The sequence below is a fragment of the Dromiciops gliroides genome, chromosome 2, assembly GCF_019393635.1.
Source record: "Dromiciops gliroides isolate mDroGli1 chromosome 2, mDroGli1.pri, whole genome shotgun sequence".
Taxonomy (NCBI): Eukaryota; Metazoa; Chordata; class Mammalia; order Microbiotheria; family Microbiotheriidae; genus Dromiciops; species Dromiciops gliroides.
This window is the reverse complement of record NC_057862.1, coordinates 212,030,291-212,047,130: the sequence shown is the minus strand read 5'-3', so window position 1 is coordinate 212,047,130 and position 16,840 is coordinate 212,030,291. Positions and strand designations below refer to the sequence as shown.

The window sequence follows — 16,840 nt, the reverse complement described above, 5'->3', positions numbered from 1 at the left end:
GGATTTTATTGCTTCTCACCAAGATTATTTTTATAGGTTCTTAATTCATCTTCCCACATCTGGCATTCTTTTTCCTAATTCTTCCTGCCCATGCATCTAAATTTATTCAAAACATTGCTTTTGATTACATTCCACCCTTTGTGCTCCTCCTTTGTCCCCCCAAAACCCACCAACACAACTAACATGCTTCAGTGAGACCCCATTGACTGTCACCTTTCCCCTGATCATCCAGAGTGGAAGAGAATTCTTCTTCCTCTGTTAATACATCTCTCATAGCACTAATTATATATAAAATACAATGAATGATACAAAAGGTATCCCAAAAAGTCTTAGTGGAGTTTTAAGTTTAAAACTGGACTAGACATTCCCCAATTGATCAATGGTCAAAGGACATGAAAAGGTAGTTTTCAGACAAAGAAATCAGAGCTACCTATACTCATGAAAAAATGCTCTAAATCACTATTTGTTTTTGGGGGTTTTTTTTTGTTTTGTTTTTTAGTGAGGCAATTGGGGTTAAGTGACTTGCCCAGGGTCACACATCTATTAAGTGCTAAGTGTCTGAGGCCGGATTTGAACTCAGGTACTCCTGAATCCAAGGCAGGTGCTCTATCCGCTGCGCCACCTAGCTGCCCCTCTAAATCACTATTGATCAGAAAAATGCAAATTAAAACAACTCTTATCAGAATGGCAAGTATAACAAAAAAGGAAAATATCAGATGTTGGAGGGGATGTGGGAAAGCTGGAATGCTAATCCACTGTTGGTGGAGTTGTGAATTGATCCAACCATTCTGGAGAACAGTTTGGAACTATGGCCAAAGGGCCATAGAACTGTGCATGCCTTTTGATCCAGCAATACCACTGCTAGGTTTATATCCCAAAGACATCCCCCAAAGAAAAAGACCTATGTACCAAAAAAACAAAACAAAACAAAACCAAAAAACCCAACAACAACAACAACAAAATTTATAGCAGTTCTTTTTGTGGTGACTACGAATTGGAAATCAAAGAAATATCCATCAATTGGGAAATGACTAAATGAACTGTGGTATATGATAATGATGAAATATTACTGTGCTATAAGAAATGACAAGCAGGATGATTTCAGAGAGGCCTGGAGGGGGCAGCTAGGTGGCACAGTGGATAAAGTACCAGCCCTGGATTCAGGAGAACCTGAGTTCAAATCCAGCCTCAGACATGTAACACTTACTAGCTGTGTGACTCTGGGCAAGTCACTTAACCCCAATTGCCTCACACCCCCCCCCCCCCCAAAAAAAAAAAAAAAAAGACCTGATGACTACAGAAAGGCCTGGAAAGACTTATATGAACTGATATATAGTGAAGTGAGCAGAACCAGGAGAATGTTGTGCACAGTAACAGCAATATTATTTGATGAAGAATTGTGAATGACTTAACTATTCTCAACAATACAATGATCCAAGACAGTCTCAAAGGATTGATGTTGAAACATACTGTCCACCTCCAAAGAAAGAACTGATATTGACTTAACAACTGAAGCATGCTATTTTTCACTTTCTTTAATTTTTTTTCTTTTTTTCAAGTTTTCTTCTACAAAATGACTAATGGTAATGTTTTACATAATTACACACGTATAACCTATAACTGATCGCTTACCCCTCAGAGAGAGAATGGGGGATAGATAGATTTTGGAACTCAAAACTTTAAATAAAAATATTTATTATTATTTTAAAAATTGGACTAGAACTTTTATTATTTTAAAAATTGGACTAGAACTAGAACGGACACCTTATAGTTGTTATGTCTACCACTTGAAGATAGGCATAGTTCATTATTCATCATTGTATCTGCCATAGTGCCTTGTACTAATCATTTGATAACTCTTTGTTGAATTGACTGCGGTTTTTGTTTTTTTGTGGTGAGGCAATTGGGGTTAAGTTACTTGCCCAGGGTCACACAGCTAGCAAGTGTTAGGTGTCTGAGGCTGGATTTGAACTCAGGTCCTCCTGACTCCAGGGCCAGTGCTCTATCCACTGCACCACCTAGATGCCCCCTCTTTGTTGAATTGAAAGAATAAACAGGAATAAGTCCCTTCCTCTCTCACTTCTTAGGGTAAAATGATCTGATAATAACCTGTTCCTGGGAATGGCAGCAGGGTTGGATGAAATATTTTTGTGGGGGCAGAAATATTGAAGAGATATGATATGATGAGAACATTCTGTAGTAGAGGGTGGTTGAGTCCTCATGAGAGCTGGGTGTTAGAAACACTGTATATAGGGTAGACAGATTTTGTCTTTGGCTGCCCAGAGGCTCCATGCTGCAGACCTTGTCCCCTGTGGGCTGGCCTTTCTGACTTCACTCTTTGGTTTGTCCCTCTCTGACCTTCTCTCTCATCAGAATATTTCTGCTCTCTGTTAGTGTTACTGTCAGGCCTTGGCCTGAGTGACTGGTCCTTCTGATCCAAACTCACCCACACTTCAATGTTCATGAGTGAATATGAGCCCATAAAAATGTTTCCCTGTATTTTACCCCTGGAACCTGCAGGTATTGATTGTGCTTAGACTGTGAATGCCCTGATCCATTTCCGTGAGCTTGTTGGTGCTCTACCATTTATTATTCACCATCTAATATTTAACATAGGCCTCCTTTGCATTCTCACAGGGCCATGAGACCAGGGAATGGGGGAGGGGGAGAGATACTGGCTGTTCTCCTTAACTCATTCAACTATAATGGGGCTTTCCCTTGAGGCTGGAATAGAAATTACATAACTGTGGAATGTTCCATCCCTGGATTTATATCAGATGCCCTCTCTTATCAGAGCACTATTACCTTATATAGTTGTTGTGGACTTCCAAAGGACATTTGAACTTAAAAATGGGTCATTTCATGAGATTCAGTGCAATCATTCATATGCTGATTTTTTTCTTCATTCCTGAGAAAGGAGAAATTTTATTTTATTTTTATTTTATTATTTTTAAAGGAGGTATTTTAAAGAAATAGTATGAACTTTTGCATATCCTTTCAGTCATCAGAGAGACAAAAGCACTTTCCTCTAGAGAGGAAAGAAATTAACGGGTGGGGGAGAGGTTGTGCTTCTTAAAGGTAAAGAAGAACCCAGAAAGAGTGACTTCAGTCCTCATGTTATACAAATATAAATAATGTAAATACTAGATATTCTCCTTACCAGATCCCAAAGTGTTATATGAATCCCGGAAGCCATAGTTCTATCTCAAGAATGATAGACTCAGAATCAGTGTAACATTGAGAAGAGAGTTAGCTCAACGAGCATTTACTGAGCATCTGCCTACTCTGTTAGGCATGGGCTAGAGAACTGGCCTCAGAGCCAGTAAGTCCTGGGTTCAAATCCTGCCTCTGACAAATATGGCTGTTGCCCTAGGCAAGTCTTATAACTTCTCAGTACTCTCTAAGACTGCTAGAGGGCAGCCAAGTGAAGCAGTGGATAGAGCATTGGCCCTGGAATCAGGAGGACCTGAGTTTAAATTCAATCAGACAGTAGCTTTCTGACCCTGGGCAAGTTACTTAACCCCAATTGCCTCAAACATCTGAGGACATTTACAGTTGTCTTGCCCATGAACTGTAACAATTGTTTGCGATTTGGGGACCCCATCTTTGGCTAAAACTAGAAAACCTTGAGTGCACCCTGCACAGCTCCCTCTGCTCTGGGCATGCCCTGGCTCCCTCCACCCAGCGGGGTTTGCATGAAAAACCCAAGTCCTGGTGCCAAGCAAGGCTGCACAAGGAAACTCTGTGCCCCAGGAGGCCTTGGGTGTCATCCCTAGGGGTGTCAATGAATTAGCTTGGGGTATGTGGGTGGCCGGCCCAGGTGTCCTGTGAGAGAAGGGGTTTTTTGTTCTGGAGGGGTGGAGAAGAGAAGGGGAGAAGAGGAGGAGGAGACAGACGAGGAGACAGACGAGAGAGTTAAATGCAGACGCACAGGGGACTAGAGAGAGTTAAATGTGTAGCAGTTGAGTCAGGTGGGCGAGTTCACAGGTCGTATTTCCTGCTTTGTTCTTATTTCTAAATTTGTTCTCATCAATAAACCCTGTTTTTGCTTTTTTGTTTTTTGAAGAGGCTTTTAAATCTCATTTCTTGTCAGTATGGGAGAAACAGTTGGGGAGGGGGCAGTGTGAAAGAGAGGAGGCTTGGGCCCTAGAGGTCCCATGTTGTTTTCTGAGTCCCAATTAAGTCTTCCCATATTAAATTTGGCCTTACAGATTGGTGGCCCGTATGGGGCTTAACAAACCTGGGGGATCTTTTTTAAACCCCCCTTACAGGACCAGATGACTCTGGAGGAGTGAGTCTTGACTTTGCACAGCCCTCCCTCACTTATATCCAATTCACTGCAATCATGACATCCCCTCCCAATGAATTAAGTACAAAGAACAACAACAACTCTCTAAGACTGTAAATTGTAGACTGACTTGCACTGGTAAGGGCTGCTTCTTATACCAAAGAAGTCATAGGTCCAGTTCCTTTCCCTGTTCCTATCAACGGTATTATGTTTTAGGAAACTTCTTGCTTACAACACCCCCTCTAGTAGAGGCATGGATTTTAACGTAATAGATAAGAAAAATGAAACTCAGCGAGCTAAAGAGATTTGTTTACAGTCACAGTTCTAGTGAATACAGGGTGTTCCCAAAGTCTTAATGCACTTTTAGGCTTCCCTAGCTCCAAACCTAGGCTCTCTGATTCTAAGACCAGTAGTGCTCTTTCCTCTCTGCATTGCATTATGTTCCTTGACACCCTGAATTCTGAGTGGTGCTTCATTCGCTGCTTCTACACCTTCTTCATAGTCACTCCCACTGCCCCTCTACCCTCCTCTTTGTAAAAGGCCTTGAAGGTTCTTGGAGGAAATGCTGTTTGTGAAAAATCAGCACAACTGTGTAGACTGTAGTTTGTCATTTTGGTGTCTTTCTAGGCACCTCCAGCTCTTTAGGTTCCCAGGCAATCTTATGTGTCTAAAAATACCACAGTTCTTCCCACAGAAACATCCGTAGCTTAAAGGTAAAACAGTTTTTAAAAAAAGGAATATATGTGATAACAAAAGGGAAACATCCCACATGATTGACTTTTCCTTCAAATAATTCAACCCATGGGATTCCCAAGGTGAACTAATATAATTCTAAGGGTAACTAAGAACCCCATTTTGCATAAGGAAAGGAGGGATTCCAAGGTAAGGAGGGAATGTGTTTCAGGCCATGGGGATGGCCCTATGCCCCTGCCTGCTAGTCTGTCTTCCTGTGTACTATTTCTTTTTTTTTTTTTTTTTTTTGTCTTTTTGCAGGGCAGTGAGGGTTAAGTGACTTGCCCAGGGTCACACAGCTAGTAACTGTCAAGTGTCTGAGACTAGATTTGAACTCAGGTCCTCCTGAATCCAGGGCCAGTGCTCCATCCACTGTGCCATCTAGCTGTCCCCTTCCTGTGTACTATTAAAGTTGAAGTCACTTGCCCAAGATCACTCAATCCCAAATATTTTAATTTCAGTCTAGTGCTCTTTTTCAGTATACTTTTTGAGGGACTTGGAACCTGAATGGGGGGAGGCTAGCTCCCCCTACATATTGGAGGCTCATCATGAATCTTGTGAAATAAAAATTTTATGAGGATAGAGGAATATATGGCAGGGAGACAGAATCACTATGGGAAACTGTGTCCCTGGGTAAGAGAAGTCCTGGTCTTTTTGTATGTTTATAAAACAAAGAAAGGAGAGGCAATTACAAAGCAACTGTTAGGGAAATGCAAAACTGGGAAGGACCAAACAACTGGCAGGGGATTTTGGAATAATGGGGCATCAGTAAGATGTGCAGCACCCATCCATATCTTGCATATCATTGTACAGACCTTGGTTTTTCTTATCCTATGGTACCAGGGTCAGGCTTTACCACACCTTATTCCTGAGGTGGAAGGCAGAGCTGTTTTTCCCTCAGGAAAGTTTAAGGATTCCTTGGGGATTGGAATCTTTAGGTTTCTTGGAGTCCCACTATAGTACCACACTGTGCCCAGGAGTACATAGCCTACACTAAAGCCCAGATTAGTCTCAGCACTGCTCCTGCCTCTTTTAATAATATAGCTCCTATTTACTATATCAGTTTCGAATTTTTCAAACACTATGAGGTTTTCCCACTGGACTTTGTCCATCCCTCACATTTCTAGACTCTTCCTCTGTGAACATCAGCAACTTTGGCTTTAAGCTCAGTGTGTTATTGGTTTGTAAGAAAAGCAAGGAACTGCATTAAGGCACAGTGAGTGTTGACATCTGGCAAGAACACCTTTGGGAAATTGCTAATTACCCAGAGGTAATGGCAGTGACAGAGTATAGGACTCAAACATTCACAGTGTGAAAAATTTGGTGCTTTAGAATGGCAACTAAGAGTCTTGTTCTTTTTTCCACCTTACTTTTTTATTTATGTCTTATGTTTTTATGTCTTTTCATTTCCTGTTGTACTTTTTACCTTCACTCATCCACTTACCTATTATACTTTGCCTTTTAAGAAAGACTTTTCACTTGAGTGAAAACAACCTCCACAGATGCAAATACAGCATTCCAAACCCCATTTTCTACTTTTCCACAGGAAAGGAGAGAAATGCATTTACTCCTCTGGTCTTTGGGGCCAAGATTATTCATTACAGTTACAAACTATTTGGCTTAGTAGTAGTCATGTGGATTCTTTTCCTGGGACTGATGACTTCATTCTGCATCAGTTCACACAAGTCTTAGGTTCTTCTGAATTCCTCCTAGTTATCATTGCTTAAAGCACAGCAATATTCCATTATATTACTATACTATAATTTATTTCCAGTTCTTTGCACCCACAAAATGTATAGTTATGAAGTCCTCTCATTCAAGTCTTCACTCAAGCTTTTCCCACCCCCAAAGGGAACATTCCATTGTGAGGTGGTGGTCTCCCCATCTTCCATCTATAAAAGTTTTTGCCTTTCTCCTATTCAGGGAGATAGTTCCACAGATGTGGTTCTCTGAGATACCTATCTCCCCTCGAGATCCCTCTCAAGGTTTCCTTTGTCTAGCACCCAAATAAAATATTATTTTATTCTAATTGGATTTGTGTGTGAGAGGGTGCAGTTCTTTAAAGAGGAATACCTAAAGACTCCCACACTAACCAATTTTCCCCATAACAAATGACTTTTCCCACATGAAAATTTCCTAATTGTAGATAAATAGATTTTGTTTGTACAGAAGCTTTTAAATTTTATGTATTTGAAATTGCTTATTTTGTCTTTGATGATCATTTCTGTCCTTTGATTAAGAATTTTTCTTAACTATCTGTGGTTGTGAAAAATAATTCCTCCTAATCTCTGGTAAAATTTTTTTCATGGTGTGGCCTTTTGATTTAGTCATATTCATTTGATAACTTATTGTTGTTTATGGTATGTGATACTAGTTTAAACCTATTTCCTGCCAAACTGCTTTCCAGTTGACCTACAAATTCTTGTTCAAATAAGGAAGTTCTTTTTCAAGTATTTTTATGTATAGGAGTTTATCAGACATTACTAAGTTAAGTTTCTGATTCTTTTATATCTAATCTATTCCAGATGAGATTCTGATGACACAAAATATCAAGTACATTTAATCAAATGTAGAATGCCAATGATATTTGATACAGCTCACATTTATGTGAATGTTCTAACTTCAAAACTCGACTTAACTGTCCCTGAAAGAGTGGTCTTCTGGAAGTCCCAGGATGATCACAGCCAATGTTATCATCAGAGAATTCAGTTCATTTCAATAAACATTTATTAAGTACCTATTATGTACTAGGAACTAAGCACAGGGGATACAAAAAGAGGCCAAAGACAGTTCCTGCCCTGCCTCCAAGGACTTCACAGCCTAATGAGGGAGAAAACAAGCAAACAAATATGAACAGACAAGCTATGTACAGGATAAATAGACCATCTTAACAGAGGGAAGACCTTAGAATGGAAGAAGAGTTGAGAAAGGCTTCCTATAGAAGGTAGGACTTTAGTTGGAACTTAAGGAAGCCAGACTGAGAATGAAGATGCCAGGAAGTGAAAGATTTGCTGCTAGAGGAAATGCAAGGAAGGCCAATTCACTGGATCAAAGAGTGTGTGGTGGGAGGAAGGTGTGAGAAAACTGGAAAGAGGATGGAGGGAGGTTATGAAGCACTTTGAACTCCACACGAAGGAGAAGATTCTGTGTTTGATCCTAGAGGTAATAGTGACTCACTGGAGTTTCTTGAGTAAGGGAGTGTGACAAAGTCTATCCTTTCAAAAATGCCCTCAGGTTTGAGTTGAACATTGCAGATATTTTTCCTCTCCTTAGTAGATAATCACAGCAAAGACAGTAAGTCCCTGAATGTTTTTTATGCCAACTTCACAGTTATAGCCACAAATAAACCTGAATGTAAATATGGGATGGGTCTTTTATCTTTTGGTGAACTGGACTAGATCTGGGGTCAGGCTAGGAGCTAAGAACAATTTTTATATTTTTAAATACAGTAAAATATTATTTTAAAATGTAAAAACTATCAGTAGTGTATCATATTGAGCGTTTAATGTGCCTTTGTAAGGAAAACAAGATGCTGGCAGCTTGAATTAGATTTGCTGCAGACAGTTTGGAGAATGTTCAGTCATTTTTAGTTGTATCTGACTCTTCGTGATCCCATTTGGGGTTTTCTTGGCAGCAATACTAGAGTGGTTTGCTGCCATCTTCTCCAGCTAATTTTACAGATGAGGAAACAGAAGCAAAAAGGGTAAATGACTTGCCCAGGGTCACACAGCTAGTAAGTGTTTGGGGGCAGATTTGAGTCTTCTTGACTCCAGGCCAGGTGCTTTATTCACTATGCCAACCTAGATACAAGAATCCTTTGGATTGGGAGAATCCTTTGCCCTAAAGATTTCTTGAGACCATGGATTTATTGTAATCTTGCCACCAGAGATCAAAGTCTTGGCACTGTAACAAGCTTGAAAAAGCAAAATGAAGCATGTTATGTCTTAGCTATTGGGTAAGCCTTAGTGAAAGAGGTGACATTAGAGTTAGGTGGGACTTTATAGTTTATAAAGCACCACCTAAATTTTGTGTCCACACCTTGAGCCTGTTAGTGCCCTGCACACAATAGATGCTTAATAAATAAATGATTGAACTACATTTCTGATGAAATTTCTAATCATATTTCCAAGCCCAAGTCAGGGAACCAGGAAAATCACATTTCTTTTCAATTGAAACAAGGCCAAAAAGAAAGCCCAGATCAGGCACATAAACCCTTTGTTTTCTTTTGTCTTGTAGATGAACGAATCTGTTCCCCACCTTTCATGGAGCTCACTAGCTTATGTGGAGAAGACACCATGCAGCTTCTGGAGAAAAATGGACTGGCCTTCCCATTCAGTATGTAAACATACTTTACATGGTCCCAGAAGGAGGCATTTTGCCTACAATACTAAAAAGTTCTACAAACTTGCCAGAAGCCAGATCTCTCTTCCAAGAGTTTTCTGGGTCTGGGCTAATGGATTCCATGTTAGGTGGAATCACATGGCTATCTTGGGAGTGACCATTAGTAAATTGGGGGCACTGAGTCCCTTTTAAAAAGGAGCAGAGTGCTGATACCTTTTATAGACATGGGGGGCAGGAGGGGGCAGTCTTCCCCATGATGTACATTAGGGTAACATTAAGTGATTTGCAAGGGGCTCAGTTTTTGTTGGTAATATTCTGGATGTAGATAGTATTAGAACCCCCAAGGTATCTTTGCCACTGAATGTTAGAAACATTCAATATGTTACTGGCATTCTTCTGGTCACTAGGCACTGTGTCTCTTGGGAAATTTGGTAATTTTAGTCACCTTCTTTAATTATTTCACTCATTTCTTTTTTGTTTCTTCCCCTTGCTGATAGTTTGCAAAACCAGAGTGGCTCATGGCACCAACTCTCATGAGGTGAGTGAAGACTCGCGCGCGCGTGTGTGTGTGTGTGTGTGTGTGTGTGTGTGTGTGTGTGTGTGTGTGTGTGTGTGTGTGTGTCTTCCTCTTCCTTTCCCTCTCCTTATACTGTTCCCACCTGAAATGTCACTTTTCTTTATTCTGGGTCTGACAGTAAGCCCTTACCACCATAGGAGTCTTACAGTGATTGCAGTCATTTCTGTACTGTTAACTGGGAGGTGCTTTCCATGCAAGGCCTTCCAACACCTACTTTAGGGACACCAACTTTAGAAATAACAACATAGGGGCAGCTAGATGGTGCAGTGGATAGAGCACCGGCCCTGGAGTCAGGAGGACCTGAGTTCAAATCCAGCCTCAGACACTTGATACTTACTAGCTGTGTGACTCTGGGCAAGTCACTTAACCCCAATTGCCTCACCAGAAAGAAAAGAAAAGAAGAAATAACAACATATATCAACCTCAGTGCCTTATCCAGAAATTATGTTTATGGATCAATGGAGAGAAAAAGAGAGATATAGAGAAGACAGTCATTCTATTTTTAAGCTGGAAAATGACAATTGCTTTTCTTTGCTCTTTCTGCTTTTCTGTGTTGATCACTCTACAAGTTCATTGTGAAAAACTGTGATGGACTCTATGAGGGGATATCTTTGAAGTTTAGGGTTAAGTTTGAGTCCTTGTCCTCACAAAGCTGACTTGTTCAGATCAAGCAAGACTGACAGAGAAGAAACAATTTGAGAACAGCAAATGACAGACTCTATCTAGATGGGCAGGGGAGGAATTGTTGGGCAATGGATAGCAAACCTTAGAGTCAGGAGGACCTGAGTTGGTCCTACTTTTCAGCTTTTTGGAGAGGTCACTTTAGCTCTTGGTACCCCAGGAAACTCATAAATCTTTTTTTTTAGTGAGGCAATTGGGGTTAAGTGACTTGCCCAGGGTCACACAGCTAGTAAGTGTTAAGTGACTGAGGCCGGATTTGAACTCAGGTACTCCTGACTCCAGGACTGGTGCTCTGTCCACTGCACGACCTAGCTGCCCCCTCATAAATCTACAGAGTTAAAAAGCGAGTGCTAATTTGTGTTGGCCAAGGGAGTTTGCTCCTTGACTGTCGCCTTTCCTAATGAAGTCATGGGTCTGATTCAAAACAAAAATACATCTGTACATACATACACATGCATTTGCATGCATAGACACATGTATACATTTCCCTTCCCTAATGTCTAACTATTTATCAATCAATTGATAGAGTATGTATAGTATCTATACACTAATCACACATGTACATGTGCACACATAAGTACCCACTCTTATGCAACTGTACCTCAAGTACTGGCTCATGGAGTATAAACTTTGAGTGCTTGAGGACTTGGGAATAAGGAGAGATAAGAGGGAAAGGCTTCTCAAAGGATGAGGAACATTTCAGGAGTCGGGGTAATGAGAAAATATTCCAAATTGGTACTCTTATTAATTGTATCAGGAAAGGATCTTAGAGATCACCTGGTCCAGTCCTCCAGGTTATAGGCCCTGTGGAGCCGAGTGCCTAGGGTTACTTGGCTAGCCCGTAGCTGAGTTAGGATCCAAACCCAGGTCCTGAGGCTGTAGATAGACTCAGTACTCTCCCCCCTGTGCCATACAGAACAGCATGAGCAAAGGCACGAGGAAGGAGTTTTTTTGGATACGTGGGAGATGTGGAGAATATAAACTTATAAACTTGAAAGTGTCATGACTCAGATATACGTAGTTTGCAGGAAGAAAGTTCTTTTGATTCTCCTTGGTAGCAGGATTGGCAGCCACCCCCAATTCACTTTGTGTAGCCTTCATAATATGCCCCAGCAGCTCAGGGGGCATCCTCCAGCCCTAATGATACTGGGCACTTGTCACCAAAGTGGTGATTAGATAAAATTGGCTCAAGGATAGTTACCGAAAACTTTGTAGCACGGGGCTTAATTGGCTCCCTGTCCTCTCTGCAGAGCTGTAGTTGGATGAGAAGTCCTATTCTGAATCCAATTAGAGGAGTGTTCAGCAGCTGCAGGCCTCTTCCCCTGTTCAGAAGCTATCTGGAGAGCGTTCTGATGAATTCTGGGGGCCTCCACCTTCTAGCTTATTAGTAGAAAGGGCACAGACTGTCACTCAGAATCTGCCAGGCACTAGCTGTTGTAGGCTCCAGGCACACGCCTCTTGGCCTGTGGCTTCCTCTGCTCCTGAGGGTGGTGTCAGACCTCTTTTGCAGGAGTAGGCTGTGTTTTGGAGCTTTTAGAGCCAAGCAGAAGATTGGGTTTGTTGACAGGGTTACATCCAGTCCTTTTTCTGGGTCTTGTCAAAGTACCCTTCCTTCACATCAGTACTTCAGGTTTCTTCAGTTTAATTGGTATGGGCACTCCTTACATCACCATAGACAATAGCCTCTCCATTGCTATTATTATTATTAATAACAACAACAACAACAATAATAATAATAAATAGATAACATCATTTCTATAGAGCCTGTTATATGCCAGGCACTGTGCTAAGCATTTTACAGATATTTTCTCATTTGATCCTTGTAGCCACCCTAGGAGGTACATGGCTATCATTATTTTATTATCCTTGTTTTATAGAGGAGGAAACTGAGGAAGATAGAGGTTAAAATGACCTGCTCAGGATCACACAGGTAGTCAATGTCTGAGTCTGAATTTGAACTTCAAGCCTGGCATCATCTAGCTGTCCTTCACCAAATAAATTGGGTTGCTGTGGCAAAAATAATCATAACTTTCTGGTTTGGACAGGTCCTCAGCAGCCACCTAACCCAGCTGCCCCTACCTAAGCAGATATCCCTCCCCATCATCCCAGCCTCTCAGTTCAAGGATCTCCAGTGATCGAGAACTCTTTGCCTTCCTTGGCAGTCCATTCCATGGTTGGACAACACTAAGAACATGAGATATAACTGGGATAAATGTAAAGTTGTATCACCTTTACCAGCACAGCATGGGAAAGGCTTTTTTAGATAACATTTCCTTATGGTAGCCCATAAAACCAATGCAATGTTAGGTCTCATTAAGTGAGCTCTTGTCCTGAACAAGAGATGTAGCCCGTCTCTACTCTGACCTAGCCAGGCTACACCTGTGAGGTTGTGTTTTTATTCAGAGTGCCATATTTTAAGAAGGACAGTGATGAATCAGAGCTGGAGCAATGATAGGTTCAAAGTGAAGCCAAAGGTTATGGAGGGTATTCTCAGTCATGTGCTGTTTTGACTAGATGGTTTCTGAACAACAGTGTGAGTCCATGGAAAGACTACTTGAGTCAGGACCTAGATTAAAACCCAAACTCTCCTATTTACTATGACCTCTGGATTTGTACACATCTCTTAGCCCCTCATTCACAAAATTAAGGACTCAGTAATGTTGAACTTGTGTGTTGTCCAAGCATCCTTCTAGCTGTCCTTGAGCCTATGATACCTTTAAATCTGTAATTCATTGACATTTTATTAAATTGAGGCCAGCTCTTCCTGGAAGATTTTGGATTTCTGTGATTCTCTGAAATTTTCCTTCTATTGAGCCAAACTGTTCCTTCTGTTGCATTCAGGAGCCAATTAGAACAGACCTCTTTTATGTGTCCTTTTTCAGTCCTTCAGATATTTGAAGTCACTTCTCATGTCTTCCCTTCTTCAGGATAAACATTTCTCGGTCCTTCAGCTGTTCCCCATGTATCATAGTGTACAATCCTCTCACCATCCTACTTGTTCCCATTTGGAAACACTCCAAATGTATCAGTATCCTTCCTATATACATAGTTCTAAGTACCACATTTTTTATGTGTGATACTGCAGTTCCCTCGTCCTGGACACTATACCTTCCAATTGATGTGTAGCCCATTCTCTAATATGCTGGTGATGAGCCAATCTCTTAAATTTGTCTTGGCTGCTCCTTAGATGTTTGTCTCTTACTGGGCTTTACTTGAAATATTTTTACCTTGGCAGACCCTGTAAAAATTTGTGTTCAACTGGCATAACCTTTGAGAGCACAGGGAAGAGAATAGAGTATTACCAGGGGTCAGAGTATAAGCTGGACTTTTCTCCCAAATTTTTTATTTAAAAATTTTTATAAAAGCTGAGTATGGCTTATTCTCCTCCCCCCACCTACCCCACTCTTCCATGGCCAACTGCCTAATAATTCTGTTTAGGTTTTTTACCCCCCTCTCACTTTCAAAGGGGATCTCTTTCAGGGAGCAGCGTATCTTGCTACTTATTAGTACTTAGTGGTTTAAAGTTTCCATGGAAACTACAGTGTCATTACTAAGTGTATTACTACCTTGCCTTTTCATTTCTCCTGAGAGTAAATCTCAAGTACAGGGCAAGGCACAGGGTTTCAGGATTTGGAACCTTATGTAAAACAGTTTATTCCATTGATGACATCAGATACGTGGGGTGATCCAGAACTAGCATTAGTCTATGTTTCCTGAGCACATACTGACTGGGAGGCAGCAGGGGTTCTAATGGGAGCGATGATGGAAATGATACTAATAGCTAACATTTATTTGGCACTTAAAAGGTTTTCAGAATGCTTTCCATACATTATTTCATTTGATCCTCACAATAACCTTGAGAAGTAGATTCCTACAGGCTTTGGGTAGTACATATGGGGAAGCTGAGTCACTGAGAACTTAACTTGGCCATGGTCCCACAACTAGCAAATATTGCGACCAGGATATTGACACAATCTTTTCAATCAATTTTTTCCCCCCACCATGACACCAAGAGAACAGTGATGTTGTAGTCAGGGCCCTAGGTTCAAATACCCTCTTGACATATATTAACTTGGTGAATCTGGGCAAGTGATCCTCAGTTTCTTCATCTGCAAATGAGGATAATAATACTTGTACAATCTATTTTAATGGATTGTTATAAAGAATGTTCTTTATTAAATCATGAACTACTATATAAATTTGAATTATCATTATCTTCAACACTGAACTCAAGCATTACAGGGACTTAGGGAATCTGAGCCAGTATTCAGAGATGGCTATGCATGTATTTTGAGCTAAGGTAATAGAATGTTCACATTTTGCAGTTCCATGGTATTTGTAAGATGATATTAGGGACAGTGGAAAAGAAGTTAGAAAAGGGGAGATTTGTTTGTTTGTTTATTTTTGCCGGACAATGAGGGTTAAGTGACTTGCCCAGGGTCACATAGCTAGTAAGTGTCAAGTGTCTGAGGCTGGATTTGAACTCAGGTCCTCCTGAATCCAGGGCCAGTGCTTTATCCACTAAGCCACCTAGCTGTCCTCTAGAAAAGGGGAGATTTTAGTTCAGCATGAGAAATAAGTTAAGCAGCAAGCTTTATATTAAGTTCACTTAATATATGTGTCAGACAGTTTGCCCAACACTGGAGATAAAGAAAGGCAACAACTCAGTCCCTGCCATCCAGATGGGGATGGACATGCAAACAACTATATACATACTAGTTAGAGTAGATAGAAAGCACCAGGAGTAGGGGAGAATGGGAACTAAAAAGGCTTCCTGCAGTTAAATGGGTCATCTTCAGGGAGAGTCAGGTGGCATAGTAGATATAGTGCTGGGTCTGGAGTCAGGAAGACTCATCTTCCTCAGTTCAAACCTGAGTTCAAATTCGACCTCAGGCACTTACTAAGCTGTGCGATCCTGGGCAAGTCATTTAACCCTGTTTTCCTCAATTCTCATCTGTAAAACGAGCTAAAGAAGGAAAAGGCAAACCACTCCAGTATCTCTGACAGGAAAACCCCAAATAGGGTCATGAAGAGTCAGATGCAACTTTGAAAAATGACTGAACAACGACTGGGAAATAGTGAATTTCTCCAGTAATGAAGATCTTTTTAGGAGTGATTGGACAAATTAGTTTTGTTTGACTTTGCACATATATTTAAAAGGGCTTCACTTTCTTTTTTTCTGAGAAAAATGAGGGGAGTGGCGGGAAGGAAAAAAGTTAAGATTTTTGTTCATAGAAAAAAAATGTTGTTTTGTTTTGTTTTGTTTGCTGGGCAGTGGGGGTTAAGTGACTTGCCCAGGGTCACACAGCTAGTAAGTCAAGTGTCTGAGGCCGGATTTGAACTCAGGTACTCCTGAATCCAAGGCTGGTGCTTTATCCACTGCACCACCTAGCTGCTCCGAAAAAAAAAAATGTTTTTAAAAAAGGAGTGATTGGATGAACACTTGTTTGGGACCTGGTAGGAAGGGTCTCTTGTTTCAAAAAATAGTTCTACTCAATGCTTCCTGATGTCTTTTCCAATCCTGGGGTTCTGATTTGATGTTGAATTGGCTAGAATATTGAGCAGGAAGCCCTTGCTTCCTGGGTTAGCACCAAAACTCTTACCTAGTTATGTTCTTCAACTGTTGACTTAATGAATGCTAAAGAATGCGGTTTTTCTTTTGTACTAAATTAAGCGTCCTTTTTCTTTTGTTAAAAATGTACCTTTTTATCTCTGCCACGCCCCAGCGGATCATCCCCACACTCTGGATCTTGTAGCTCAGGAGAGTCTACTACATACATGCCATCTGTTGAATTGTAAGACACACGTGTCCATCACCCACTGAGGGTGTGTGTCAGACTCTTGAATGGATAAATAAACTTCCATATACCTGGTTGTCTGTAATCTGTACAGCCTTATTTATGCAGTGGCTATCAAGGACCCTGACAGTTCTTGCAACTGCACCTCCCACAGTGGTTGTGAGGATCCAGTAAGATAATATCTGTAAAGTGCTTACACAGTGACAGGCAAATCATGGATGCTATATAAATGTTAGGTACTATCATTATTTAATAATGTTCAGTTTTAAAATTATAATTAAGTTTTAAAATTATAATTAAGTTTTAAAAAGAATTGACATTTATATAGCACTTCAAAGCCTGTCAAGTGCTTTATGTGCTTTATCTCACTTGAGCTCCGATAATAATAGCACAACTTAAAGGAGTCCCCACTTTATAAATTAG

At 40.7% G+C, this 16,840-nt stretch overlaps 1 protein-coding gene across 1 annotated transcript in view; it reads left to right on the top strand.

The window, feature by feature from the left end:
• The window catches only part of ITPK1 (inositol-tetrakisphosphate 1-kinase), a 290,317-nt gene that overhangs the window by 241,994 nt on the left and 31,483 nt on the right, over nucleotides 1-16,840 (top strand). Inside the window, 2 exon segments of the mRNA XM_043983848.1 lie at nucleotides 9,257-9,355; nucleotides 9,859-9,899. Of these exon segments, the coding sequence (XP_043839783.1) occupies nucleotides 9,257-9,355; nucleotides 9,859-9,899 (140 nt within the window).